The sequence below is a fragment of the Stegodyphus dumicola genome, chromosome 2, assembly GCF_044657685.1.
Source record: "Stegodyphus dumicola isolate Sdum_Otavi_A_Nest chromosome 2, ASM4465768v1".
In the NCBI taxonomy this organism is placed as follows: domain Eukaryota; kingdom Metazoa; phylum Arthropoda; class Arachnida; order Araneae; family Eresidae; genus Stegodyphus; species Stegodyphus dumicola.
The window spans coordinates 174,909,987-174,937,070 of NC_140769.1; the positions used below are offsets into that span (position 1 = coordinate 174,909,987).

The window sequence follows — 27,084 nt, forward strand, 5'->3', positions numbered from 1 at the left end:
GTTAGTTAAGCTAACAACAATATGTATGACTTGGGAAATATAAACCGATGTAGATAGTCAGGGAATGGCCCATAGCTAATCAAGAAATGCGTGATACTTGCGTCTTTGGAGTTTTACTTGCGGAAAATAAGTTCTCCTCATAGCGTCTGAAGTTTACCAGATATTTTGCCTTTGCATCATAAGAAGTAGGGAGAGTTTCAAAGTGGAAGCCCAGATGGTTAGAAAAGCTCATCAGTCATCTTATTGGCTAAAATACGCAAATGTCCTGCTACCTATCCTAAATATGGACAACAAAGGCAATTCCAAAGCACTGCAAGAAGCTGGCTATTGATTTTCTGTACATGTTAACTATTGAAATTTTGGTTTAACAATTACTGCGATACTAGATGCTGAATCTATATATAAGGAGTGTTCAAATGAAAAGGTACAAAATTTCATAACAAATAAACGGGTTGAAATTTGAGTGTGCCGCTTTCGCCTAACGTAGTGAGACATCAAAGGACGCGAAGGTAGTGTCCGGCATGGTTGTGCCCATGCGTTAGGCTTCTGCACATGACGCATGAAAGAAGCAGGCAGTTGTGCCCTTCATCCAATTGATGCAGCAGTGCGTGTGAGAACATCATGCCCTTTACATTGCAAAATTCGATGTTTGAAGAACAGCGAGGTTTTATTAGATTTCTGACTGTGGAAGGGTTAAACCGGCCGATATTCATCGCCAGTGGTGGCTTTATACGGGGGAGACTTTGCGTCCGAAAAATCAGTGAGAAAGTGGAGAACCAATTTTCGTGAAGGCCTAGAGTGTTTAAGTGATGAACCGAGACCAGGTGAGGCAAACACGGCAATCACGGCCGAACTCATTGACAAGGTGAACAACGTAGTGGGAAGTGACATCTCAAAGGGCAACGTTTCAACTCTGACGACGGACTCGAGAACTGGCTCCTGTCACATCTACAGGAATTCTGGCGAAAGGGTATCCTTGGCTAGTAAAACAGTGAGATTGTTGCGATCAGGCCTCTGGTGATTACTCGTCAATAAGGACTTCAATACATCCATAGCGTCGTTTCGTACCTTTTCATTTGAACGCCCCTAATATATATGTGGCTTTGATTTTTTATTGTATTATGTGCATTAGTGATAGCCTCTGAAATTTCTAAAAGTTTGCACTGAAAGATATGTACACTGAATTTACGCTGCTAAGCAAAAGAAAGATTATAATTTGAAAACCACAAACTGCACTTCCAGTCCCAGCATTTGATCTTTATTCTTATTTTTATTATATACTGCAGTATGAGTGGCAGTTGATGCTTTTTTGAAGGTGTCTTCGAAATTATTGGAGTAGGTAGGATGTGGTGATAAAAGTGCTGAGCGCTTTTCAAAGGCCGAATGAATAAATAGGTGTTGCCAGATTTCAGCATTCTGGATGACAGAGAACGACACGGTATATAACTGAAGATTTCAGAACTGCTAATTACAAAAGTGAAATGGCAGTGAGAATTTAAAGTGCAGAGGTGCCACCTCTTTGTGCAATCACTTCAAGAGCCTTTGTAAAAACAATTTAATTTTCTTTCCATGAAAGTGTTAGACTAAGTTATCTGATAGAAGCATATTCTACTACGTTTACCTCTACATACACATAACATAATATGAGACGTGAAAGTTGTCAATACAAGAGTAGTTGTTCTGGCAAATAAATGAACTAATTTATGAAATTTTCTGTTGATTCTTCAAATGTGCAGAAGCCAAGAGAGTGTATTATCCACTGTTATGCCTAAATACTCTAATTCATTTACTATTCTGATTGCTGAGTTTCTTTATTTTGATGCGGGGAATTCGTATTTCAGAGCGTTCATCCCAGAACGTAATGGCTTGTTCCTTCTTAATAGTTAATTTTAACTTATGGCCTTTCCCCAGTTTATAAAGTCTTTTTCTGCTTTTCCTTTCAAATGCTTCCTGCAGAATTCGAAATGTCAGAAGCATACGTCTGTAGGCGTAATTCTTATGGAAGAGTTTCAGAAGTGCGTTGTAAATTAGATTCCAGAGAAACGGACCAAATCAGGAATAATTCTGTGAGTAGACTTGAGTGGATTTCGCTTTGACTACTCTTGGATTCACAGCTATACAAACCCTTCTTTTATTTAGGTAACTATATATAAGGTAGAAAATTTATTTAGAGTATTTAATTTGAGTAAGTGCAAACAGTGTTTTCGATACTAATAGAAATCACTATCGCAAAAACGGTAACTATCATTTACCATTTTTATGATTTAATTGTCTGTGCCTTCTGAGTCTGGTGTCTTTCTAGTGCCAAGTTTTGAAATTGCGTATTGGATTTCTAACAAGCAAGTGTCCGGTTCTGTTCTGTCATTTGGGTGTACAGTTGGTTCTATGAAAAAAGTCCTTAAATTTGATTTGTTAAGCTATGATTTACAAAACCAGCTACATTGTTTTCGGTCGAGATGAGTAATCTGAAGCCATATCACAGATTATTATTTAGGTTATATTGCGGGAGTTGATGTTGAACGCGACTCATTATAATGCACTCAGAGACTTTAATAAGTGCTCGAAGTGAGCATATTGGTCTAAGAGCTGTTGGAATGACCAGATCTTTGTCGTATGTGAGAAAAAGGCAACTTTGGCGATATTCATTCCACGAAGGAAGTGAAGGTAAAGTGTGAACAGAAGTCCTGGGCATATATCATTTACCATTTTTGCGATTTCATTGTGTTGGCCGTCTGGGAATACAGGAAGATCTGCGAAAAAATTCCCAACTCCATACAAGACTTGAATGGATCAAAGCGCATGCCGGCCACCACGGCAATGAGTTGGCTGACCATCTAGCCAAAGAAGCTGTCACAGAAGCAACATCTCAACAAATCAACATCCCATGGCCAGTGTCTTACCTGAAAAGAACATTGCGCTTAAAGGCAATCGGGAAATGGCAGCAGACATGGGATAACAGCGATACCGGCCGACGGACTTATTACCATGTCAGCTATGTGGACACTACCAAAAATTTTGCAAACATGCAATTGGTAAGATACATTACGGGTCACGGACCATTTCCCGAGTACTTTAACAAACGCGGGATAAGTAACACTAGCCAGTGCGCCTGTGGACAGACTGGCTCTCCGGAGCATTATCTAACCTCCTGTTCCCTTACAGAAGGGCTACACATCAACCTTCCGTCGACCAATCGACAAGCGTTCTGTAAGTTTTTGATAAAACAGAGGCACTTGGTTAGAAAAATAGGGCTTTTAATGGATAAACTGGCCGATCTTAACACAGACCTGCGCCATACTTAGCCATATAGACGAATAGTAATTCAGTATCTAGCACCAACTACCAACACCACAAAATAATTGTGAATTATCGTAAGGAGTGTCCAACACTCCTAGTAATATAGCAAGAATAAACTATTTAATCAATTTGCATTATGCCAACCAAACGAATTATGTCTATTATCTGTACCGCAATATGTAAATAAGGACCATCTGTACCTGTTTATAAATGTATCTTAAGTACCATCACCATGTAGTTATGTTTTATGTATGTATATGTATAATGCACCCAATGCTTCTATACTCAATGTAATTATGCGCCTTGTACTTGTATATATATGTTCTAGTATAAATGTTACTGTATTGATCATTAACTGTATTAATCATTGCTGCATTATTGTATTAATATTATTTAGCATCATCAAATTAATAGCACCATTTGAACCTTATTACGTACTTTCAAGTCTACGAGACTAAGGTACTATGTGCATTAAGATTGTGAGCCCAATGATTACTATGTGCCTAATAATATGTATATATATCCTCGTATATATGATAATGTAACCATGCATCCGAATATAACATCACGCAACATGAACTTTACCGCATAGTGTTAATCTAAAGTCTTAATTCTAAAAACCCCATTGCATTAACTAACTTCTATAGCATTATTATTATATATATATTTGTTTATATGTTATGTATCGTCTGTATATGTACCATGTATATAATGCTTATAAATCCAATGATTACTGCGTGCCTAATAATTGTGTATACGTGTTTTAGTATGTATATAACTGCATCCATGGCTCCGCGCATATCATCCTGTAGTATGGCACTGTACCACATAGCGTTAAACTAGGATCTTACACTAAAACTTACAGCACCAATGAATTGTTCCAGCATTGTACTAATCTTATGTATTATGTACGTATATGCATAGTGCATCTAATAATTATGTATCTTATGTTAAGTATGCACCTAAAAATATTTGTATATTTTTATATATATAGTATTAACAAGTAGAAATATTACTGTATTCATGCGTCAGTATTTAACACTGTGTAACATGAAGCCGTTTCGCATAGTGTTAAACTAGAATTTTACTATAAAATTAACTGCATTTATTACTTTCCATAGCACTGTATTATGAACCATCTGTTTATATATGTATATGTATACCATGTACCTAATGTCTGAGAATATAGTGATTATTATGTGCCTAAAAGTTGTGTATATGTATATTAGTATATATATTAGTTTATCCATCCAATCGCCTACAGCATCATGTAACATGTAAAAATAACAGCACCAATTACTTGCCCTAGCATTGTATTAAGAAACTAATATATGAATATGTATATGTATTATGCGCCTATTGTATATGTACCCAATGACAATTATGCACCCTATAATTGCGTATAAATGCATTATTTTTAAAATACTATAAAATTAATTGCATCAATTATCCTAAACGGCACTCTACAATGTACCATCTGCTTATGTACATAAATGTGCCATGTACCTATTGATTATGAAATCGAATGATATAAGCGTTGTAAATAGGTAAGCGTTGTAAATAGCATTGTAAATAGGAAAACAGTATAGCATTGTAAATAGGAAGCTGTACCCATGCACCAGCATACATTTCTACGTAACGTGACACAGTAAAGCAAAATATCAACGTTCTGTCCTATTATGAAATTAAATAAGCACCTATTACTAGTTATAACATTATTTTATGGATCTAGAGTTTCAGTATATGAAGTAAGTACGAAATGTTTATGTCACCAATGACTATTGTGTACCAAAATATAAGCGTATATACCCTTTTGTCTACATGTAATTGTGTATGTCCTTGTTTATATGTAATTGTACCCATGTATCTACTAGTGTTATCACATATCTTGGCACTGTATAGTTAATATACATCTATTACGCACTGAATAATCATGTACCTAATGTGTCTGTATATATGTATATGAATTTATGTTCTGTATATATGATAATGTAACTACGCATCTGCACATTTTATCCTGTAACACGGCACAAATCGCAAAGAACTAACTAGAGCCCCACTCTAAAATTAATTGCACCAAAGACACTGTACTACACAATACTAATCTAGGGTCTAACTTTTAATTCACTGTACTAATTACTTATTCCAGCATAACATTGCGCACCTAATATTTCAGTATGTACATGTCTTCTGTAATCTAATGATAATGCTTCAAAGGGTCATAGTGTACTCAACATATGAGTACACACGTTATGTATATATGCTACCGTATCCATGCTTTTGCATACACGTTGTAACATGGCAATGTATTATCCAGTGTCTAACATTAATTAGCTTTAACGCCACTGTATGAAGTACCAAATTTGTATGTATGTTTATATATTAGTATATTAGCACAATGAACACGTATGGTTATCTAGATAAAGGTGGACGTCGCGCTATACCGATTAACCGTATTGGTAGAGGGGTGGTGCCCACGTCCTCCGTCGCATGTCGCATGTGTTGGCCGTCTAGGATCGGTATCGCTCTGGTGGCAAGACTTGAATTTGTGTATTGGATTTCTGATAGGCTAAAATTCTTTTCTGTTCTGGGTAAAAGGTTTGTTCTACGTCACAAGACTTCTTTCCTGATTTCTGTATGAAGCTGAATGTCTTAGGCAAGGGGTATCTATTTGAAATAAATTCTCAAGTTCTATCAAGAGAACCCGCATGCTTGAAGTTTCCCGTAGACTGATATTTGCAGCACAAAAAATGTTTTATGAACAGTCTGAAATACAGTCTAGAATTTAATTTGATTATCAGTGCAGAATTTGATCTACGAACGTTTTTTCGCTCCCGTAATTTTCAGTTTATAGAGAGAAAGTTCACTTTATATACTTGGAAGAGGGCTTACTCTTTTTCCATTTTCCCTTATTGGCATCTCTTCAGTACAACTTCATGGAATGATGTTCGGTTTGGTGCTTCCACCTACTGTTAAAAAATGAACTGATGTTGGGTCTATAAGCGATACATTTTTGTTTTCTCACAAAGTTCTCAGTTCTGTACTTTGAGATATATACTATGTTTTTGAATTATCTTTAATAGTAGTTACATCTTTGGCATGTTCTTACTTATTCTTAAGAAAGAGATCTTTTAGAATAATCATCATACCTCCTTACAATACTAATTATAAAGGTGTCTAGAAAACGATACTCTTTTGTGCCTTCTATTCTTTTTGTGCCTTCTAATAATTGGATACGTATTATAATAAGTCATTCAGTTTTGTCATCCAGTTTTTGCCTCTTCTGCTTTAGCATATACACACATGCCAGACTACTAAATGCTTGCAAATGAGCTAATGATGTTTTCTTTCGTCTGAAAAGCAATTCTTTCGTTGGTAATCTATTTTGCAGGTAGTTTCTTATCGTAACATCTTCACTTCAATACTTGTTTGGAAGGTAAGTGTCTTTTAGCATTGCTCTCGTTATTTCTATGAATGATTCTTTATTCCAACGATTCTAATTTATCGGTAAAAATAAGAAGCAGTTTTCTCATATATTCTACTGTTTTTCTTTAGCAAAGTTATAATGTTTTGGCTTATATATTTAAATCCTCCATCAGATCTTTGTCATTTTGAGGCTTTCCCCAACTGTATTAATCCTTATTTGAAATATAGATATACATTATTGTATATAAATATACATTATTTAATTTTTTATGCCTCAGGAGTTAGACTGTACAATATCCACTGAAATCATATGTTATTGCTGTTAGTTTATATAGATTGGACCACCTGAAGTTACAGTTAGCATTGATGCGCGGAGATCAACATGTACTCAGTTGAAGTTTTCGTGAATTTGACTTCCTGGAAAATGGTTCTGTTCATGTTTCAGTTGCGCTACAATCCTCGCAATTCAGTATACTGTAACACCGGGCAATATTCACATCTACAGTCATAGTTTATAGATTTTTATAATGTCTGCAGGATATCAATAACGTAATTTTATATGCCAGTCATGAATACATTTTAAATTGATTAGTTTCTTGGTCTCATTCCTTAACAAGATATAAACCTTCTTGATTAATTTTCATTATTCAATCAAACTGATACATCTTAATTGTGTCTTTAAGATAGAATTATTTGAGGTTCTCAAAGCAATAAAGTGGTTCCTTGATAGAAACTAAAGAACGGTTTAAAGCATACTAAGCTTGTCTAGTAATTTAGCTATTAAAGGGAGTGCCTCTGAAAACGCTCTGGTCAGGGGACTTCAGCAAGATAGTCTCATCTCCCATCAATGAATCAAAGTGCACGTAAGAAATGGGGAAATTAAAGGAAGGATATGTTGAAAAAGAAGACGTACCTTCTTTATCAACATGCACGTTCCCGACTACTGGTACTACAATGCGGATGTTGGCTTTAGGCCATTCACACAAAGTATTACTGTTAATTTAGAATTTTATTCTAAGAAGCATATTGCTTGGCCTTACATATATTTAATCTTTATCATATTTCTTATTTATCTATATTTTAAATCACCGGTAATTTATGTTTATTCTGTAAGTTCTCCATTCGTATACTTTGTTGAAATGTGATCTTGTAAATATGCAAATATTTCGGTAAATTATTATTCTGATATTTGTATATATTTTGTAAAATTTTCCTGTAATACCTATCGCAATGTGTGTTTATATAAAACCAATGTAAATCTATGATTTCTATACCTCAACTTTTATGATTATGATCTTCCCTTCAGCTGTGGCAAAACATAGTTTTATTTCCGTTTGAGCCCTAAATGTAGTTCCTATGAAATAGGTTTTATTTTCCAGTTCTTTAAAGTTAGTCTTCGAAGAAACCTTACCAATTGTTTATCACTTCTAAATATTAATTTTGATTATGAATCTTTATTTTTTATTAATTTATTCAATATTAGCTTACATGTGATCTTTTCTCATGGTTTATGAAACAGAACCACCTGAAAACAATACGAAACTGCATTCTTATGACATGATTAATTTAATTCCTTGCAAATCTTCCAGAAGACATTTATAGTTTCTTGACTAGAATTTTGCATATCAAAAGAATTGTGTGATCATTAACAAAAAAATGCAATTACCATTGTGTAGGATGACCGTATACGTGATGCAAAGGAATTAGACGTTATACTATTTCAAAGGTTTGCACTCATGGAGCTGGATGCCATTTAACAATTATATAGCACTGCAGATTATTCATAAAATTTTCTTCTATGCTTGTTTCCTTTTCTAGAACTTTCTAGACGTACCAAAATTTGAGCATGTATTACATTTTTTAAGCCAGGTCAGCACTTAACAAATGTTAGGCAAATCTTTGTTTTTATACCTCCAGCTGCAAAATTACAATTCATTTAGTATGCAATATTCTCCTAAATTAATCAAAAGGCTACACAGTACTTGTTACTCTATCTGTATTTGATAAATTCATTTAGATTTCACATGTTACTTCTTGGACTTCAATCGAAGAATGCTGAATTATTTTCAAGAAAACGAGGTTTAGACCACATATTGTCCGAATATCAGCCAAACTGTGCTCACAGGAGCAAAGGAGGAGTTTTGCAAGAACATCTTCTCTTTTAGGCAGAAATCGTTCTAGCAAGTTATAAAATTATTTGCACGCATTACGGTGCGTACTTCCGTAATTCAGTGATCACCAATTGGTCAATAATTTAAAACACTCTATTATGTTACCATTTCAAGCTATTAAAATGAGTAAAAATAAATACAAACGAGCATTTGTAACAAAAAGCGTAATTTCATTTGACATATAAAAAAAGGAAATCTAGCGATTACAATAATTAAAATTCCAGATATGAAAATCGAGTATTTGGAGTTTTTCTCCTTGTTAAAAGACAGAATAGAACTGCCGTACCTGCTAAGCGTTTTCCATCTGCATTAGTATGTATAACATCAACGAATCCAGCATCACGTTTATCTAACCTTACAGCTTTCTTTACTCCATTGAAATAAGGGCCTGCAGGATCCAAGCCTAAGGGTATAATATTCAGATATCCAAATGATTTTACTATATTTTACATAATAAATTACATTTTTGTGTAGAAGTCATAATCTGAATTCAGTAATTTATTAATGTTGTAAGTTGTAATCATAATGAACATCTTCAAATGACCAAATGTCTGTAATAGTGGTCTTCTTAGAAAAATGTTGATAATTTATAGAAAAAATGGTGATACCGTTTCCGGTGATAATTGATTTGCATAGTTAATATTCTTATGAGATAGAGAGTGCGTTGGTCATCTTAGGGCCATGGTCGCTACGAAAGAGTTCAGAGTTTATAGAAGATGTTAATACCTTTTATTTCACATTACATATTATGCTTGCATTTTGTAGTATTATAATATGTTTGAATCCCAGAAGATTACATTGTATGATGTTTATGAGATAATGAGTGTGTCTCAGAAACAAAAACAAAGTGTACCATCGTGTTTTTGAATTTCTACCTTCTAAGTAAAATTATTTAAAGAAATGTTCCTTTAAATGTTATTCTGCAGGTTAAAAGCAAGTATACTTAACTTACCTGTAATTCGACCAATCAGCTTGTTCTGTCTTTCTCGAAACCATTTGCCAGCATATCCCGCTGCATGTGCACCAAGACCATGTCCGATTATATGGACAAACTCTGGATACAAGTTCGAGGCATTCTAAAACACAATAATTATATATTATACATCTGTATAGATGTCTACTAAGTTTAGAAAAACAGCAAAAATTGAAATGTTCTACATTAACCCTTCGTTGCTTGCGAACTTAATCAATTCTTTCTTCCCAAATACGCGAGATGCTTCTCAGTCTAAATTTGTAAAGCGAGCTGTGTACCTTTGCTAAGCTTATTGATTACCATTAAAAGGTTAAAGCAGGGGTAGCCAACTTCTGTACTAATTTGATCAAATTCTTAATGATATGAGTTTTTAATTAACACATGGATTAACATGATGTTTTAATAATAATATTTATTAATTGAAACCTAGCTGTAGAAAAAACACAGAATAAATTATTTTATTATCTTATCATTAATAGGAAATCTGCATCTGAATGTCTTCAACAAGACATTAATAATTTGGTGTGTATTGAAACAAAGATGTTGATATTGAATCTTCAGTATAAGAGTCAGTAAATAGGGATAAGCATTTAGCCTTCGTGAACTTTAAATATGAAAACGTCGACTGATATAAGCATGTAAAACTAAAAATAAGAGTAGATACATTTGCTACATTTGGTGACATTGGATAAATTTCTCGAATGATGTATTTCCAAAAATCTTACTCAAGGTATTTGGATAGTGTCGTTTTTATTTTTCAGCACTACATCATGCAATGTTGAAAAATGGAAATGAATATTACTTCAAACGAATGAATAACACTTCAAATATTAATTTGTATTAATATGAAATTGAACATTTGAAAATAAAAACAAATAATCCTTTAAATAGGAATTTTTACGACATTATGTCTTACCCTTACGTCCTTTTGAAAAGGAAAAGACAAATACAGCACAATAACCTTTGCAGAAACATGACATTTGATCTCGGATATTTTAATCTTCTCTTCAAATTCTGCAAAGTGTTTTTCAATGTTATGGTTACATTTTAATGTTTTGTAGGTTATTAGAGATATCTGGAAAGTGATTCAGTGGGATTCAATATAGAATGTCATTCAAATTGTTTTGTTGAAGATATGCTATTAGCATAATCAGTTTTCGTTTATATGCAACAATGCTATTTAATCATTATCTTATTTTTCTTTGCTATTGGAAATAGCTAATTGGAATAACTTAATTTAGGTGTTAAATCTGTAAGGAATGCTAAATCACTGTCTCAAGTTTCATTTTTTAATTTGCAAATTTTTGTTCTTGCAGCTCAAGGATGTTTTTCTATCTCAATTAATAAATCACAAAATCATTGCAGGCTTTTATTTGTATGCGGCCAATTTACATCACACAATGTTTGGACATAAACATAATCTATACTACCAAATAAACATAATCAATACTACTAAATAAACATAATCAATACTACTAAATAAACATAATCAATACTACTAAATAAACATAATCTATACTATTAAAATCTGTGTGCGTATGTCTGTTTGTTTCTAGCATTATCTCCTCCGGAAAGGTGAGTAATTGAGTTTCAAGAAAGGTAAATTCGGATTTCAAAAATTCGTGCGAAGACATTTCGTCCATTCAGATCTTCGTACGACTTTAATCAGCCCAGATATTAATTAAAAACTCTGAAAACGCTAATTTTCGCACTCATGTTTCTGAGTGGCAACAGTCTCTCGAGCTGGCGATAAAAAGGCTTTATTTTAAAAAGTGTTGCCACTGCTTATTTTCAAATCGTAGAGTTTGTTAATCAAAAATATGTAAGTTATACAAGGTATGAAATACAATTGTCGAAGCCAAATATTAAACATATTGTTATTACATACGGTCTTATTCTGACGTTGAATAAAGTATGCGACTGCATATGACGTCATTGCATGTCGAACATTTTTCGTTAATGTCAGCATTTTAAATATTTAGCTGCTAACTGGAAACGTTTTTGTTTCAGGTTATTATAACTGGCACGATATGCTAGTGTCATGTAAATTGTTTTTATTATTACTGAGAAACCGTTGTTATATTGCATTAAATTTAAATCATGACATCATGCGCATATCTTATTAGGTATTTATCCCGCCTTCTTGGCATGCTGGCGCGCATTCAAGATATCCGTGGTTCGATTCCCGGCGAAGGTGTTGCAAATTTGTCACTTTTCTTGCTTCATACAAATACCTAATGTCTCTACAAGCTGAAGTGTTAAAAGCTTTTGTTTCCTGGTTCGGCGACAAAAATTATTATCGATTTCGTTGTTGCTTGGAAAGAATGAATTTCGTTTATAGTGAAATGTTTTTATACATTTTTACTTTATTGTGCGAAGTGAACGAAGTATTGTAATCACGAAATATTCCAAGTACCATATTTCAACGAAAACATCCGGTTTGACAGCTATTGATGCAATTTAACGATGGTTTTGCGTAATATCTGTACATAGGGACAGAATAAAGGACTCTTTTTCCACCAAACGAATTATAAAACTGATTTAAATGGGTTCAGAAGAGACTTTTTCCTGTACGTACGTATGTATTTCGCATAACTCAAAACCGAGTAGCTTCAGAACGTTGAAATTTTGTATATAGGACTGCTATAACACATAGATGTGCACCTCCCTTTTCTGTTTCAATCGGCCGCACCTAAACTATATATATATATATGCCCGCTCCCTCAATAAGCTCAATATTTTTATTCTTATATGTTGTTAAATTGTGCATTTTTTGCTTTAGACGTTGTTTTTATCTTCCGGTTAAGGTTTTTATGCCTTTAGTTAATCTGCATCCAATATTTGTAGAATTATCAACAATTTAAGAACTGTTTAAAGTGCAAGTAATCCGAATTATTTTTACCCTAGCAGGCATATTTTTTTTTTTTTTTTTTTTTTTTTACATTTGAAACTTAGCAGAGTAGTGAATTAATTCTTTCTGCACCTTCAGTGTCTTTTTGCGGAGTAGGACCAAACGGAAACTTTTAGTTTTATGAACCTAAAAATCTGGCTTCTTTCCTGCTGGCCGAATTACTTGTTTTTCCATAGAAACTGTAATTTTGATTGTCAATTTTTTTTACATTCTTTTAACTGTATTTGATATTTTAAGGTTTTCTATATCTTTCACTTTTTAATGCAAATATTTTGAGTTTTTATGTATTTTTTGCCTTGCCGAGAAGTGAGAACTGAAATAATTGAATGAGAAATATATCTCTAAACAAATTCGAGGAAATATGTTAAAATGAAATGCAGGAAAAAACGCGTATAATTTAATATTCCGTACAAAGAAGTCATGTAGTGTACACCTCAGCCTTTTTTTCAAGTGTGCACAAAACTTGTAAATTTTGCTTTGGTCGCACATAGCTTATATGGCGAACTTGACTGCTAGTATTATAATAACGACCGAAATAATTGCAACTGAATTACCCTGATGTTCTTATTGGAGAACTGATTTTCATCACAGAATTTTTTAAAAACATCGTATTATCGATTGAATGTCTTTTAACAAGTAGTTCTTGCACTGTGATTCTTGATCTGAAGTTTATTTTATGTAAATGTTTCTTTTGCTGAAAGAAATATATAATCTGATTAGAGGATCTAGGACAGAAATAAAGCCACAGTAAAAATGCTTATTTCCTTATATGGATAAATATCTTTCCTTTTTTTAGTATTTGAACTTTCTTTCTTTAGTTTTTGGCTGGCATTTTTTACCACATTTCTTTTATTATTTTCACGAACTTTCCATCCTTTTGGAACCTATATCCGTTTTGTCACATTCGTCAATTTCTCTGTAATTGATCGCCAATCAATCTTTGCACCACTTTTATACCATGTTTCCAAATTTAAAATTCTTATACTTTACTTGGAAGACATCTTACTAGTAGAGATTAAGCATTATAGGATTGGATTGGATTGGCAGATCAAGGAGGGATTGATTGAGCGATTTATGTTATGACCGGCAATTTTATTCATAGTTTTACAATTACTGGCCATAATTAGAGAAGCTCTTCTTAGAATAAAATATGTTCGTCTTGAGAGATTTATTTGCACTTTTATAGGTAACTAACTTTCTATTGAAATATTTATTAATAATGATGATAATAATAATAATTTTAAAATATTTCACCGAAGTAATGGTTTCATAATTTTATAAAAGTTACAAAATTTTAAAATTATGTAAGTTACTTTTCTAATGAAAATATCTGGCAGATATACCTTGTATTAAAATAATGTAAACTTACGACTAAGCGTTGCATAAAAAGTCCAACTTCAGCTCCTACTACACGTATATTTGCAACCGACTGTGGGTATGCTTCCCCACTGCCGTCAAACCAACCGACGATGAACACATTACAGTCCATATTATTCAACAGCGCATTCTTTAGCCTCTGAAAAACAAAATTTTAATTGCATGGTATGAATTGAATGAAAATACGCAATAATGTAACTTGCAGTCTTAAAATATATTTCGGAATTTTACCGTAGAACAAGTTTTGGATATTTGATTATACTGATTCGTGTTACTGAGCTTTAAACGTTAATAAAAAAACGACAAAAAAAACTATTTTCGCACTCTCACTAAGCTTTTCACTCCAATAGTTTAAATACTCTCTTTCATCTTAATGCATTTACACCCTGGGAAGGAAACGCAGGGGCAGGCATAAGAGAAAGCAGAAAAGGCTCACAAATTAAAATAACTATTAAAAAATAAATAAAACCCTACAATATAACGTTCATGAATGTGAAGTAGGTTCCCTTAGTAAATCCTCCACGAAGATTATTTTACAAGTTCCACCTAATTCCCATTTAGAAAACCGTTATTAACTAGCCCTCAGCAATAAGTGAATAAATAAGCTGCCGAAAACGAAAGAGGTTTTGAAGCAACAATTGATCATGCATATATATGCACATTTGTAGAAATCCCAGCATTTGGACTCATTCTTACTAATTGAGATTCATATAACACTTATAAATTACATAAATTATTGTAAATAAAATCAAGGCAAATAAGAAACAATAAAAAATTAGTTTATAAACACAAAAAACTAATATAATTGTTATATGTTTGTAATTCTTCTCCAAGGCGTAATTTCATCTGATTGATAAAAAAGGATTTTTAAGCATTATAAATAAAAGAAATATAAAAAAAGTAAAAATTTCCTGATTAATAAATGTGCTGTAAATTTTGCTGAGGAACTGTATAATTTAACGCGTAAAATATCATATGAAAAAATATATGAGAAAAAGATCTTATAAATGAAAACTGCAATTCAGAAATCAATAAATGTTTGATAAATTTCGGTTTATTTACCAGTTGCCATTCTGAGTTTCCTCCCAAGTAGTCGTGTATTATAATATATGTCTCCAAACGATTGCAGAAGCCACTTTCTTTTACATTCCATGCGGAGAAATTCATATTAGAAATGCTCTGTGGAATATATTTATTGGTCGAGCTGAAAAAACGGAACTTTGTATTTATCTTTCCTCTGCTGTGCGGTGGCAGACTATACCATCTTTCTATTTGAGGATAATCAAATGGTGATCCAGTCCTGAAAATACCAAGCTCTCCCTTATCAACAGCATTTCGGTTTGGTGGTTCACTTCGGACAATAATGCCTAAATAATCAAAAACATACAAAAAGCATAAATAGCACGTGTTATATGTAAAAGTATAATCAGAATTTGAGTTTTCGTAATTATGTTTTATAGAATTTCTTCATTGGAAGCTATAAAACACCCTTTCTACTTTGCAGAGAAATCAGAGTTTGAAATCTATGGAATCATATATTCACGTAAGGATAAGTCACATTTATTTGTGAAAATATTAGCTGGATGTTAAGCAAATAAAGAGAAAAAAAATTTTTTTTTTTGGTTTCGGAACATCATAAAGCAAATGTGTAGAGTACGAGATTTTTTTTTAAATAAACTGTTGTCTTGGCGCTGTCCTGATCACACCAGAAGTGAAAAATACTGTGTTGCCTAAGCTATCTATAATTTCCCAAATGTCATTAAATTGATTCGTATAGATGCAAGCAGTATCTTTTCAGCTGCTTTTCTGGACAGGTAATATAGATATAATAATGTTATAATCTATTTATATAACGAAAAATGTCTGTGTATTTGTTTATTCGTGATTAACTCAGCTACTACAATCGTCACCAAACTTTCTACCATTCGTTTCTGGGTACTGGAAAAGGTCGAAGTCAAGCGTTTTCCAAGAAAAGTGAAAATCAGGGATATTAATTAAGAACTCTGAAAACGCTAATTTTCGCCCTCATTTTTCCGAATGCCAACAGTTTCGCATGCCAATACCAATGAGGTAAAATGTCGGAATCCCTATGGTAATCAAACCATCTACCTCTATATCAGAAGAGTAATGATAAGCAGGGCTGAGGAAAACCAGAAAAGAGGGGAGGGAGGAGAGGAGGAAAGACTACATGGCTGGTGAGTTCACGGTACAACATGAGATAGTCGTTCCGAGACGGTGAGTGTTGGGAGAAATCACAGCTGAGTAAAAAAGAGGATAAAGAATCATTGGCAATGACAAATCTGAGAAGAATAAGGGTGGTAGGATGAAAGAGAAGATTGAGAAAGAGCAGGTAACGTACTGGAGGCGGTGCTGGTGACAAGAAAAGTTCGGGTTCCACGATCATCTCCTGTGGCGCCATCTATCTGCGTGAATGGAAGCTTACCGGAAAGTCGATATTGGGGTTAGCTGGTCAGTGATGGAGTCGTCATCTAGTGGTGGTTTCTGCAGAGATTAATCTTCTTCAGCAAATATGTTTATTGTCATCACTGCTTGGAAACCAAATCTGAGTTTATCGGAGGCTGACTTTGCTTTCTGTATCTTTTCGATAAGAGAAATCACAGTTTTTAAAAAGTTCATGATTTTCCATCTTGCATCCAGGTGAGGGCTTCATTAAAATCTTCAAGTGGTGGTTTAATGTTTCTTCTGATTTTATCACTGTAAGAAATTTCTGGAAGGGATCGTTGAACTGCATTCATCTCTTTGGTTGAAATACCAGGAAAACTTTCAGTATTCAGTTCAGGAACTTTTTGCGTGGGAGTTTGTTTTCTTCTGCTCTGCGGGCTGCCTCTTTTGCTCAAATCTTTTCTTGTAGGCGCTACACCCACGGTAGCTGCTGACATGGTCGGATGCGTAAAAAATACACTTTGGCTTTTCTTCCATTTTGAGGTTACACTGGGTGGTTCGGTGCCGTTCGCCGCACTTATAGCATCTTAGAGGTTTATGGCAGCAGTCTTGTGAGTGCCGGAATTCCTAACATCGGAAGCACTATATTCGGCGTTTTCTAAGCGAGAACTTTTCAATGTTAACATTGAAGCTGAACATTCTGTTTACCAGATGGATAGCATGATCTTCTGCACTGTTCTTTAATTCTAATAGGTAAATGGGTAGTTTCTCAACAGTTTCTTGACATTTACGAGTAAATTAGTTGACTTTTATTATTGAAAACTTACGTCTCGCAAGTTCATTGAACATGATTTCTTCCTTCACTGAGGCTGGGATTCCCTTAAAGGATTACACGTAGCGGCTTTTTGCCTACTAGGAGAAAAGAGTAAAACGATATGCTCTTGTCCACAAGTATTTTACACATTTTTCTATAGTCCGTAGTGTTTTTTGTGTAGATAAAGATGTTTTTTGCCTTCAATGCTGATTCAAACTCCTCGGAACAGTTTTCCTGGACAATTTCCAACCAGTCTACGCCATCATGAGGACAATGGGGGGAGGAATTTCTTCGTAGTTAGCTCTTCCTTCATTCTCTGTTGGTTGCTCTGCAAGGGTTTATAATCTGTTTTGATGTGGAATATCCATAGGTTTGGGCTCTTCTGGGATTTTAGCAACTTGTTTAGGCTTAATCCATTCATTCTTTGGGTTTTCCTTCGTCTGTTGATTTTCTGGATTATTTTCAGTCGAGGAGTTGTCGTTACGAACTCGTTTTCTCATGGTTTCCGTTGGTGACATCTTGGGTGGATTGAATCCGATCGATTTGAGGTTTCCCATAAAATTATCCACTCCTTGTTGCAATATCATGTTCCTCAAAAATTATTCGGTTTTCTGATTTGTCTCAACCTGGTAAACTTCAGTCTTATTTCCGAATTCGTTGTCTGATACATCAGTCACAATGCATTAGATGCAACAGCTTCAGTTTTATCCTTTGTATACTTCTTTACTTTAGCTTTCTTAACCGGTTTGGGAGTTCGAAAAAGTTCTTGAGTCTCTTTATAAATACATGCTGGTAATCCGATAGCAAAAGAAACATCCGATTCCGCATAGTTGCTCTCCTCCTGTAAGCTCAGTCGTCCACTAAAAGAGTAACTCATAGTGATACCCGAGGGTAGCACTGAGCTAAGAAAATTCTAACAAAATTCGATTGCAATATGCATCCGCTATTTAGTTTCGCATGCTGGAGATAAAAGTCTGCTTTATTTTGAGAAGCGTTGCCACTGCTCGTTTTAAAATCGCAGAGTTTGCTAATAAAAAATTTCGAAGTTTTACAATGAAATAAAAATAGTACTGCCAAACATTAAATACGTTATTCCCAATTCCAAAAATTCGTGCGAAACCATTGCGACTGTTCCTATCTTCGTATGACTTTAATTTGCCAAGATATTAATTAAAAACTCAGAAAACACTAATTTTCACCCTCATTTTTCCGAGTGGCAACAGTCTCGCGTGTTGGAGATAAAAATGCTTCATTTTAAAATGTGTTGCTACAGCTCGCTTTTAGATCGTCGAGTTTGATAATGGAAAATTTCTAAGTTTTACAAAACATAAAGATATATATAAAAGAATGTCTGTTCATGTATTTGTTTGTTTAATTTCTGATCAATTAAGATAATTTTTTTTGCCTCATTTAATCGATTAAAATTAAATAAAAGTGAAATATTGGATGGAGCTAGAGCTTTTGCGAACATTCGATTAGAAAGATTAAATCATTAAAAACTGAGTGCCATTGCTGCTGATAATGAGAGAGAATTAGTTTATTTTCCTATTGAAAAATTTCATATCGCATCAGACTAAAAAATGTATCACTATGAATCGTATTTTTTGCATCGTTATTAGAGAAGGCTTACAGCATTATCGTTCTCTCCGTTGCTAGATATATTACTCTCAATCTATATTAATTGATACCTTGTACCTCCGCTAGTAAATTATAAAAGGAACAACTCTATAGTACATAATATCTCTCACGAACAGGTTGTATCCAGTGTTTGTTAAGTTTGTGGAACTGCTTGTAGAGAAGTTTTATTTGACATGCAAAAATTATTAACTACCTTTGGTGGACGTAACGTTTTCAAACTAATATCTACTAGACACATACATATTTACTTCAGTAGTCTTGATATTTCTAGAAGGTCTTTTTGGTACCAGTAAAAGCTAGATGTCGCATCTTTGAGATAGTGTGAATTGTCCAAAAATATCAATTGCATAAAACTGTTTTGATAAGAGAGGATAAAGGGTTCTATAGGTGAGAAATCTGACACCGTTTGGGCTCCGCTTTGATATATTTTAGAAAAAAATTATATTTAGATTTTTAACTGTTAAATTAATTAATTAATGTTGACCTTATACTGTCAGTCAGTCATGACAGTTAATGTTGAATTAGACTGCAAATACAATTAGATTGTACACATAGTACAGTATTGATACATATATATAATATATAAAAACTTAAATTTTTTAATAGTCAAAAGTAATTACGTAAAAATGCCGAATCAAGGGACTGGGGATGAAAATAATAATAAGATTTTACCTTTATTATTATTTTCATTGTACAAATAAATGGCTTGGAATACACAAAATGTAATACTTTTTTAAAACAGGCATTGCAATATGTACTACAAAAAATATTTCATTTTTATCATATAAATAACATTTTCTTAAATGATTGAATCTTTGAAATTTCACTGCAAAGAAATTCTTTCAAAAAGCATTGAATGATTGTAAATCAAATGGAAAATAAAATTGTAATAGCATTTCAAATGTTTCTTTAGCTTATGTTTTGATGTAAATTGGCTTACATACTTAATCACCTGTAATTCATTTCCAGGTAATTCATTTCCAATCATAATTAGAAAGAACTTTAGAATTGTTGCTTTCGTGCATTGCTTCAATTAAATTTCTGTTGAAGTGGAAACCGTAAATACGCTTTTCTTCACTTTTGTGCTTGTTATTGTTTTTAACGATTCAAATACTTATATTTCAGAAGATATTTGATTAAAATACTTATATTTGATAAGTGTTTTAAATGTTCCTTTGTTTGTTAATGGCAATACTTTTTATGAACCTTTTCTGTGAGTATTAAAAGAGGTGAATTTAAGAAAGTGAATTTCTTTAAAAACAATCAAAGTCTTGAGAAATTGGAATTTTTAAAGAAAATAACAGTAAATTAGTTAAAACTACCTAAATTAAAATGTTTTAGAATTAAAAGCAAATCTAAAATGATGTTAAGACATCATATAATAAGCATAAACTGCCTGGCTGAGAAAACGCTATACTAAAAAAATTATTGGAAATGTGCTGTACATTTCTATGTACGATGTACGCTTTCTAGTATTCTGCAAGATTTAATTTTTAAAGATATAAAACAATGTGACACTTAAATGCGCAGGAAATTAAGAAATTAAGAAATCTTCAGCATTTCGGACAACGTACTCTTGAATACGTCTATGCGTCAAACCAATAAATGTCCGAAAAATGTTCTGTGGTAACGTGCATAGTGCTTTGCTGATGTAATTCCACAGTTTACTTTCGTTTTTTTGGAGGAGAAGGAGAATTCAATCGAAGTCTGATAGTGACCAACAAATCCTTGATTGGCGAGAGGTAAGGGAATAATAAGCGGAAACAAACGTTCATAAAAATGGCATGTCACTCAACGTTTCGAAGGCTAAACAAGTGAAACACGAATTTACTTGCTATCAAATATGCCTTTAAGGGAGTATTGTGAAAATTTTGATTTCATCCAATACGCAAATCAATTAGTAAGGCTACACATACACACACGCCCTATATATATATGTGTATTGTAAGGTTTATCCTAAGTTTTTAACAGTTATCTTTAGTTAAAGCTAATTTCAGCTTACAATTTCCTACCAGAATGTGTTTTTAGGATTGCGGTTAATGCAAATGAATAAGAGGGGTATTTAAGTACCACTTACTTCGTTAGAGAGCCAGAGTTTCTGACTAGCGCGAGTTTGCCTTTTGGCTACGTCTGTCTCTAAGCTATTACTAAGCTCGGCCGTATATCAGACCCTTGCTAGTTTATTCGATAATTAGGGGCCAACTACCTAGACTTTTGATAGCTTCCTTTTAGTTAAGGAACTTTTAAGTCTTATTTCTTATTACTTTCAGTTCAAGCCCAAGTGGAGGCTTTGCTGTACGCTTTGAGAAAAGAGCCAACTGTTATGTTTTTATTTCGAGAAATAAAGGGTAATTAATCCTTCTTGAGTTTTACCTTTCTGTTTCTGAACTAAAGCGATTATTTGCTTATCTGTTAACGAGGTTCCTACACATTTAGCTCTTAGATGAAAGATTGGAACCCCACAATATCATGCACATTATTTGCATATTTTCAATTAGTACTAATTAATTTTACAACATATTCCCCCTAATCATATTTTATGAAAGTTCGAATTTACTGATTGCGTTTTTTCAGAAAAATTTATATTCTATTACTGGGCATTCAAAATACGCAGCAAAACGCATGCCTGGTCTAATAAAGCTAAACAGTATTACAGTCTTATAAACCATTGAAATAAGAGAACGAGACCATATTAATAAAAATATACGACCAAAAGGAAAACTGGATAATAATTCAGGAAATAAGAAATTAAAATAACCGTAATGGAAAATAAACGGTAGTTGAACTGAAAACAAATTAATAGGAAAAAGAAAAGTTAAATAGCAGAAAAGAGTAACAACACACTGATAGAAAAATGCCATTACAATAAACACTTTTATCGAAAAATACAATTATACTAAATTCGACTTCATTTAAAATTGAAAAGTGACATTTATGCACTTGAAGTGTGCACAAAGATTTCTAAGAAAGATACAAAAGCTGTAAAATCTTTTTAATTTAAAAATTTTCATAATTATTTGCTTTTTTTCAATGCGGTTAAAATTTAGGTTAAAACAGAATTAAAATATTTCACCAAATAAAAATCAATTTCCGCATTTCAAATTACATAATGTTTAAATGAATAATTATATGTTTGCATTTAAAAGAAAAATTTCATTTTACCTGATGTTGGGTTTTCAATCGCTTTCACATTAATACAAATAATCCAAGTGAACACAGCTTGCAGTAAAAGATGAGCCATTTTTCAAGTTTCTTCAGCTAATTTCTAAGGGAAGATAACTTATAAAACATATATAGAAAGGAAAAAAAAGACCCTTAAAGGTTTTTCTCTATTTGAACACAAACAGAAACGTCAGACCTATGGCAACATTTTGTCGGAATATAAAAGTTTGTTACAGCTGTTTAACAATCCATTTTGTTTCAATGGATGTTAGGAATCCTTTTATAAAAAATGTGACAAACATATGGTATAATGACACGTAACTAAAATACTATGTTTTTATAACGTTAAAGAGGAGAAAGTATGGTCCATATCAGCTCTAGAGGAAACATTTAAAAGTGCATTAACATAGTGCTTCACAGTGCAAATCTTTTAAGCGAAAGATTGAGATCCCAGCAAAGAAATACTATATAACGTAGATAGAATAGATTTTCTTGCAGTAATAAAAAGATTGGTTAAAAACTAGTTTTAAATCTGACTTTAAAATAGTCTGTTAGTTTTTAAGACAAGTGTTAAATTTCAAAGTGCTGAATTAATTTTAAGTAAAATTTATATTAAAAAAGAAATTGTAGTCATTTAGATTTTTACAGGTAAATTAGTTTGACTGGTTTGATAATCTTTGATAATCAAGAAGCTTGTAAATTATTGAAGAAATTACACACGCTGTCTTTGAAAACAAGCCAGATTCATTCACCTCCGAAAATAAATCCTTGCATAAAATTTTTAATTCTAATTTGGAAATTTTAGGCTCCCATTCCCAATTTATCAATTTAACCTTTTTGACCTCCGCTTTATGCGTATTACTTCCGAAGTAGGTACATTCGCTTTGGCTTGTACTCCGCCATTTCTTTTCCGGTCTACTTCCTTTTGTATCCACGGACTTGCTGTCCATTATTTTCGCGCCGCTGATTGCTTTATTATGCGCAACATTTTCCTTGCATATCACCTGTTCGCCTTGTTTTCTATTTTTTCCGATCGCCAGCATCTTCTTGCCGATACTTTTGCACCTGCGAGCTATCCGTTGCTTATGTTAACTTCTACTTAGATCTTCTTTCGTCTGTTTCGTAGCTGAGACCTGTTCTGTTGTTTTACTGTTCCTTTTCCTTATTTATACTAACAAGAGGACCCTCTTTTACAAACTCCTCAACAGACTTTCTTCAGCATCCCTCTGCGGAATATTTGATTGCGTTCCAGACACTAACTTCTGCCTGAACACCCATTTCCTTGAAAAGGGACGTACCATTTCTATTGTCTCTTTAAGTAGTCCATATTTTTGAAATTGTCTGTTCCTCCCAATCCTGAAGTACCACTAAATTTTCCTTATTGTTCACAACTAAATATTGACCTCTCAAATTTCGGATGAAATTTCTGTATCTCCTCTTCATCCGGAAAATGAAGGCGCATATTGCAATTTTAATAATTTATCTCTGACTTTTAAACTGGTTTCATACGCCGTAATTGGTACTTAATTACTTTCCTCTGGCTTTGTTTTAGATTTTCAGTACCTCATCTACTAGATTTTGAATATTATTCTGCTTCAATTCTGCGAATCTTTTCTGTTTTTAAAGTAAATTATCTAGAGATATTACGATAATATATCGATATTATATTATATTTATAGCAGGAGACTGGATACAGTTAGTCTACGTGTGAGAGAGCTGCTAATCCGTAATGAAACAGTACAAAGTAACGACTGTGCATGAATTGCAAGACCTAGATAAGACGTAGTGGGTGGCGGTAAAATGTGAGTGGTTCTTGTTGTTCATCAAACGTATCCGCAACATCCTGGTGCTTACATGGTTCACAGATAAAGCTTGGTTTCACTTGTCTAGATATGTGAATTCCCAGAATAATTGGTCAACTGAAAACCCACATGCGATGATGGAGATGCTATTCCATTCACACAAAGTAGGAGTCTGGGGCGCTCTGTCCGCCACTCTCATCGGGAAACCAATATTTATCGAAAGAAAAATGAACAACGAGTTATACATGCACATTTTTAATGAATTTGTATAGCAGCTTGAGGACGTGGAACTGACTAAGGGGTGTTACCAGCATGATGATGCCACATGCAACACGTCAAACAACGTATGGATTTGATTAGGAATTTCTTTGGGTATCGCATTATTTCCAAAGATTTGTGGCGTCCGAAGTCACAAGACCTGTCGTCCCCAGATTTCTTCTCATGGGATTTTCTGAAGCGTCGTATCTATTATGATAAACCACGGACATTGGACGAATTAAAAACCAGCATTTCTAGGGAAATTTCAAACATATGGCAATTAGAATTTTTAACAACGTTTTATAGGCGCAGTCAATGGCTCCTTGTATAGCATTTCGCGGTTTTCAGTTATCAGGTTCAATGTTCCGTCTTACTTTCTTTGGGAACATGCAAGGACCTGACTCGGAACAGAGAGCTTACTAAAGCTATGTTCAATAACTTTAGTAAGTAGGAAGGGAAGTAGACAGGATACACAAGAAGGGTATACAAAACCCTTTATTTTTCTCTCCTCACAATAATTTCCGTACTTCGGAATACAAAGACCCACTACTTGTGGTCTAAACATAAGTATATAAAAATATAACTAAACTCTAACTTAACTTTGAAATAATAAACGTGGAAGATTGGCCTTATATTAACAGGAAGCCGTATGTAGTACAGAGAACTGTTAACACTACAATACGTTTAAAATTATCAAGAGGATTAAACCTCTGGCCTGGAAGGCAACCAGCAACTGAGTAAAACTTCTAAGGTAAGCGGCCTGCTTCGACTAACTCCTTCCTCTCTCTCGCTTGGCAGAAAGCCACAACTTAAGTACTTGGCGTTCGCCAGACAAATTTTGCATAAATAAGTTAACGCTTTTAATTCTGGCCGGAAGTAGAAAATTAGAAGTGATAGTAAAGATTTAAAATAAAATAAACGTTAGTAAAACTTAAGATCCTTACATACCTCCCGCCAGATTTAATTAGTTTGAAACTGAGGTCTAAAACGACCTTGTTGAAAACTTTTAGCTCTAGAATCTAACGCGAGGCCAATCTTTTACAAACATTTCTCACTAAAAACTAGAAATTTTAAAAAAAAAGAAATTTGTTTTTACAATAGCAGCTCCAAGGACACGCAATTTTTTCATTTGTACTGCATCTAAACAGGAGCTTTTTATTCAAATCTGGTTCCTTCCAGAGATCTGGAAGGAAAACTAGTTTAATGAAATGTTACACAATGAAATGGCAAGTAACATGCATATCTATATTTCTCTTAACATTCTTATTTCATTCATGACTATTTTAATTATCTCTCCCCCTGCTCTCTGACATGTGTTGTAAAAGAACACCAAACACGAATGTGTTTATGTATACGTGTTCAACACTTCCTCCTACAATCAAAACACTAACGTGTTAAAATTCAACATACCAAGATCTCGTAACACACCCTAACGTCAACTCCAAACCCTTAGGTACTATTCTGAAAGTGGCTAACTCTGAAGTGTAGCGTCAGAGAGCCTAACTACATTCATTCAACCTTTAACACATATTCACCATGATTTGGTCTTTTTACAGTCACACGAATAAAAAAAAATTTAACATTACTTTCACTTTTACCATATCACGGTATTTCTTAACATTTAAAATAACAGTTCACATTGTATATAAGAACATATTAACATGCCGTTAATTTTACGCATTTGAAAACATACATTAGTAGTACATTGTTAACTTCTATTCTTTTCAAAGCAATTATTATATTCTACATTGAAATAATACATTTCAAAAAGTCTTTCAGACTAAAACTTCTTTCTTGCCAGAATCTTTTAAATAAAATTTTATACAATAACTTTTACAATATTCAAGTATTTACACATTCCTGTTATATATTAATTTTAGTTTTACTCACGAGTAATTGAAAAACATAATACCAAAATAGGTAACAATTCATTTCTCGCCCTTTTGGCGATAAAGGTAGACCTCGCATGAGGTAAAACTTCTTGAAATCTGCCACTTGCAGTAAGAATGAAAGATTAACTTAAGTTTGCAAAATAACATAAAATTTTACTTATCTTTGTGATATTCGGACATTCTTTTCTGAGCCCAGTCCTGGAAGGTAGCGTAGATTCTCGTTTGATTTATCCTCCTTCGTGTGCGGGCTCGCCCTTCAGAGCCTTCCTCTAGAAGCTTTCTTTTTTCTCCAGTTCGGTCACCCTTGAATACCTTCTTTTTCGCCTCTGCCTGTGGTCTTGGCCGTTTGATGGCAGCTGGTCTTGGCGGAACCGGGAAACTTCTTTCACGTTCCTGCTTGGACCTCGTTGCTGGCCGTTCAAATTTTCCTTGTAACTTTTCCTCCGCCGCTGGTGGCCCTTCCGCAGTTCGGCGACATTTGCTGCGGAGAGTCCTGTCGGATGAGTAGATCTTCCGTTTTAGAGCCGGGTTATAGTTGCCGTCATTTCTCCTGGCTCTCTTTGCATACGTCATCCTTCTCCCTTCTTCATTCTGGGGGTGTTCGTAAGCTCTCTTTTCTGGACGGTGGAACGGCTTCTTTTTCTTGTTACCTTCACTTTTCCCGCGGGGAAACTTTCTTTTCACTTGTTCCTGCCTCTTAATGGCTTGCCTTTGTACTTGTCGTTGTTCCACCTCTGGAGCTTGTGCCTGCCGTGTCTGCCGTGCCTGCCGTGCCGGATCCTGCAAAAGATCTGTAAATATTTGCATTTTATTACGATCATAGTAGGGTTTGATTTGATCAATGTTTGCGGAGAAGGTTTCACCATTCCTGGCTTTTAACAATACTACAGCGTGAGTTATTTTTTCTATGACATATGGTCCTTCAAATCGTGGAAAAAATTTGGCAGTTTTATCTTCTGG

At 33.7% G+C, this 27,084-nt stretch overlaps 1 protein-coding gene across 2 annotated transcripts in view; it reads right to left on the minus strand.

Annotated features, from left to right (window-relative positions):
- Window positions 1-22,362, minus strand: part of LOC118181541 (pancreatic triacylglycerol lipase-like) — a 35,492-nt gene extending 13,130 nt beyond the window's left edge. For both annotated transcript variants that reach the window (XM_085810332.1, XM_035350711.2), the window contains exons 1-5: window positions 22,173-22,362; window positions 15,218-15,522; window positions 14,148-14,294; window positions 9,847-9,970; window positions 9,181-9,297 (exon numbers count right to left, since the gene is read on the minus strand). In XM_085810332.1, the coding sequence (XP_085666458.1) occupies window positions 9,181-9,297; window positions 9,847-9,970; window positions 14,148-14,294; window positions 15,218-15,522; window positions 22,173-22,251 (772 nt within the window). In that variant the 5' untranslated portion in view covers window positions 22,252-22,362. The remainder of the gene's footprint in view (window positions 1-9,180; window positions 9,298-9,846; window positions 9,971-14,147; window positions 14,295-15,217; window positions 15,523-22,172) is intronic.
- Window positions 22,363-27,084: the final 4,722 nt, after the last annotated feature.